The 3,419-nt window shown below is 58.7% G+C and overlaps 1 protein-coding gene across 3 annotated transcripts; it reads left to right on the forward strand.

Moving 5' to 3' along the window:
• Positions 1-900: 900 nt before the first annotated feature.
• On the forward strand, positions 901-3,091 carry YDJC (YdjC chitooligosaccharide deacetylase homolog). Of its 3 annotated transcripts, XM_030815895.1 has the most exons (5): positions 901-1,329; positions 1,419-1,578; positions 1,775-1,874; positions 1,994-2,171; positions 2,393-3,091. In XM_030815895.1, exons 1-5 carry the CDS (start codon positions 1,166-1,168, stop codon positions 2,760-2,762), a joined length of 972 nt encoding a protein of 323 aa, XP_030671755.1. In that variant the 5' UTR covers positions 901-1,165; the 3' UTR covers positions 2,763-3,091. The 3 variants fall into 3 exon arrangements, with proteins under 3 accessions (XP_030671755.1, XP_030671756.1, XP_030671754.1); XM_030815896.1 differs by lacking the exon at positions 1,994-2,171; XM_030815894.1 differs by lacking the exon at positions 1,994-2,171 and having other exon boundaries at positions 1,419-1,874.
• The last annotated feature ends 328 nt before the right edge of the window (positions 3,092-3,419 follow it).

Consider the following 3,419-nt stretch of genomic DNA (forward strand, 5'->3'; position numbering starts at 1 on the left):
ATCTGTGAAACAGGAATGACATTACCAATTTCATAGCCCGGACACAAATACCACACTTTCCATGGAAAAAATCAAGACTGCCACATTGCAGTGGAAACTGGGGCTGCCAACCATAATGACTATTTATACAGTCATGGGTAAGGAAAGCTTTTCTGGACCAAAGAGAAAACAGTGAAGTTATGAATGTAAAAGCTGTAGCCTGGCAGAGAGCTCAAGATGGAAACAGGAGATAATGTTTTCTCAAATGAAGACATTAGTGTATATGCTTTCTTTCATTTTCTTAGTGTCAAGAGCTCAAGAAAAAAAAATCAACAAATTAAGAAAATGCCTGCTCTTAGAAAAATCTGCAAAAGATCAATAGGCAATTTGAAAAAGAATAAAAATAGCTAATAATATGAAAATTTTCGTTCGCACTGCTATCTAAGAAACTACTAGAATGTGAACATTGATGTAATCATCTTTATGTTCTCAAAACAACACACAAAAAAGTTGGGTTGGGGAGAAAGGGAGTTGGGTGTGTTTATTTGCTTAGAGAAAACACCGGAAGGACACGACCCAGAAAGTTTACAATGGCAGTCTCTGGGAAGGGTAGGAGATTCTTTTTTTTTTTTTTTTTTTTTTTGAGACGGAGTCTCGCTCTATCGCCCAGTCTAGAGTGCAGTGGTGCGATCTCGGCTCACCACAACCTCCGCCTCCCGGGTTCAAGCCATGCTCCTGCCTCAGCCTCCCGAGTAGCTGGGATTACAGGGGCGTGCCACCACTCCCGGCTAATTTTTGTATTTTTAGTAGAGACGGGGTTTCCCCATGTTGGCCAGGCTGGTCTTGAACTCCTGACCTCGTGATCCACCTGCCTCGGCCTCCCAAAGTGTTGGGATTACAGGCGTGAGCCACTGCGCCCGGCTTCCTTTTGGTATTTTACATATTAAATATCACTTTTGCAGTCAAGGTTCCGCGTTGCAATGAATCCATCACTGGTCTGGTTAGAGAGGGAGCAGTTGCCGGGTCCTTGCAGGGGCACGCCGGACCGCTAGGTGGCGAGAACAAAGGCGAAGTGCAGCCGCACCTGGGCGTGAGCGTCGGGGCGGGGCCTGGGCAGCGTCTGGGGGCGGGGCCTGTCCTGTCCGGCCCACTCCCCTGGGAGCGCGAGCGGTGGACCCAAGCGGCCATGTCCCGCCCTCGCATGCGCCTGGTGGTCACCGCGGACGACTTTGGTTACTGCCCGCGACGCGATGAGGGTATCGTGGAGGCCTTTCTTGCCGGGGCCGTGACCAGCGTGTCCCTGCTGGTCAACGGTGCGGCCACGGAGAGCGCGGCGGAGCTGGCCCGCAGGTGAGGGAAGGGCCCCTAGCAGGGCGGCGATCGGCTTGAGGCGCGCGGCTCCGCGGCCGCTAGTGCTCCAGCTCGCGCTCCGCCCTCAGGCACAGCATCCCCACGGGCCTCCACGCCAACCTGTCCGAGGGCCGCCCCGTGGGTCCGGCCCGCCGTGGCGCCTCGTCGCTGCTCGGCCCGGAAGGCTTCTTCCTTGGCAAGATGGGATTCCGGGAGGCGGTGGCGGCCGGAGACGTGGATTTGCCTCAGGTGCGGAGCCGCAGCTACAGGAGGATGCTCGTGAGGACCCCCAGAGCTCCGCCCGGAGGGTACTGTGAGGCCGTTAGGAGCTGGCGGTGGATGGCTTCCTCATTCAAAAACACTGGAGCCGTCACACGGAAGCACGAGGAGGGTATCCTTGGCAGCTACTCCCGGTCGCTCAAGGTGTCTCTCGCTCGCCCTCTAGGTGCGGGAGGAGCTCGAGGCCCAACTAAGCTGCTTTCGGGAGCTGCTGGGCAGGGCCCCCACGCACGTGGACGGGCACCAGCACGTGCACGTGCTCCCAGGTGCGTGGTTAGTGATCCCAGTTTGGAGGGCGTTACTCCCAGGCGGGGCTGGGGTGTAGGGGAAGTTCGATGCCCCCAGGTGAAGGGACGTGCTCCTCCCTGACCCGCTCCGCCCGCAGGCGTGTGCCAGGTGTTCGCCGAGGTGCTGCAGGCCTATGGGGTGCGCTTTACGCGACTGCCGCTGGAGCGCGGTGTGGCTGACTGCACTTGGCTGGAGGCCCCCGCGCGCGCCTTCGCCTGCGCCGTGGAGCGCGACGCCCGGGCCGCCGTGGGCCCCTTCTCCCGCCACGGCCTGCGGTGAGGCTCCCCGCCCCGTCTCCTACCATAGCTGCCTCCGTCCCTCCGCACTGGCTGTTCACCTGGCTAGCCGTGTCCATTTCTCAACCCGGAAGCGAGTCTGCCGTCGACCGCTGCCGCCACCCTAGTTACCCCCTCCCGCCCCGCCGTCCCTTCCCTAGACTACCTAGCCTTGGCCGTGGCCCGGCCTGGTCCCACCGCTGATGTCCCGCCCCCCACAGGTGGACAGACGCCTTCGTGGGTCTGAGCACTTGCGGCCGGCACATGTCCGCTCACCGCGTGTCCGGGGCACTGGCGCGGGTCCTGGAAGGTACCCTAGCGGGCCACACCCTGACAGCCGAGCTGATGGCGCACCCCGGCTACCCCAGTGTGCCTCCCACCGGCGGCTGCGGTGAAGGCCCCGACGCTTTCTCTTGCTCTTGGGAGCGGCTGCATGAGCTGCGCGTCCTCACCGCGCCCACGCTGCGGGCCCAGCTTACCCAGGATGGCGTGCAGCTTTGCGCCCTCGACGACCTGGACTTCAAGAGGCCAGGGGAGGAGGTCCCCTGTGAGGCCACTCTGGAGCCCTTCCTGGAACCGTCCCTACTCTGACCCCCTACAGACAACTAAGCACTAATCCCCTTAGTACCAAGAAAGGGGAGCCAGGATTTAGTCCTGGCCCAGCCCAGAGCCGGGCCCTGGAGCAGGATCTGTTGACTTCCCTGGGTAGGACACTGCCACCTCTGGGCCCAGGTACTCATGGCTCCAAATGGCATCTAGAGTTTGAGCAGCCTTCTTGGCTGCAGGTAGGCCCAGCCTGTGGCAGCGGGCTAGGGCCTGCAGAGCATTTGGTGCCCCTCCATGTTGCAGTGCAAACACCTTCACCACTAGGGCAGTGGGGAGAGATGGCTATATTAATAAAATAACGTGTGTCTTTCAAACTTGGGTGGTTTATCAGCTGTGCCCAGGAGACCCTCACAGAAACAAGCACGGACAAAGAGAAGCTCCCTCTTGGCTCAAACCACTCCAGGAAATGGCCCATTCTCCATTCTGGTTTTTTTCATGCTGCGGTTTTCTTTATTCCTTTTTAGGGTGGGAGTGGGAGATTGTCCTCACCAGCCTGCTTTTGAAGAGGCATAATACTGTAATCTCAGTATTGATTTAAGAAGTCACCTGTAGGCCGAGTGTGGTGGCTCACACCCGTAATCCCAGCACTTTGGGAGGCTGAGGCGGGAGGATCACCTGAGGTCAGGAGTGCGAGACCAGTCT

The sequence above is a fragment of the Nomascus leucogenys genome, chromosome 7b (assembly GCF_006542625.1).
Source record: "Nomascus leucogenys isolate Asia chromosome 7b, Asia_NLE_v1, whole genome shotgun sequence".
NCBI classification, from domain to species: Eukaryota; Metazoa; Chordata; class Mammalia; order Primates; family Hylobatidae; genus Nomascus; species Nomascus leucogenys.

Bases quoted from the DNA above. Each gene is read 5' to 3' on its own strand.
- YDJC (XM_030815894.1), top strand. From the start codon at position 1,166: ATGTCCCGCCCTCGCATGCGCCTGGTGGTCACCGCGGACGACTTTGGT. The intron at 1,330-1,418 runs GTGAGGGAAGGG...CTCCGCCCTCAG, and splicing joins GCGGCGGAGCTGGCCCGCAG to GCACAGCATCCCCACGGGCC. The intron at 1,875-2,392 runs GTGCGTGGTTAG...CGCCCCCCACAG, and splicing joins GCACGTGCACGTGCTCCCAG to GTGGACAGACGCCTTCGTGG.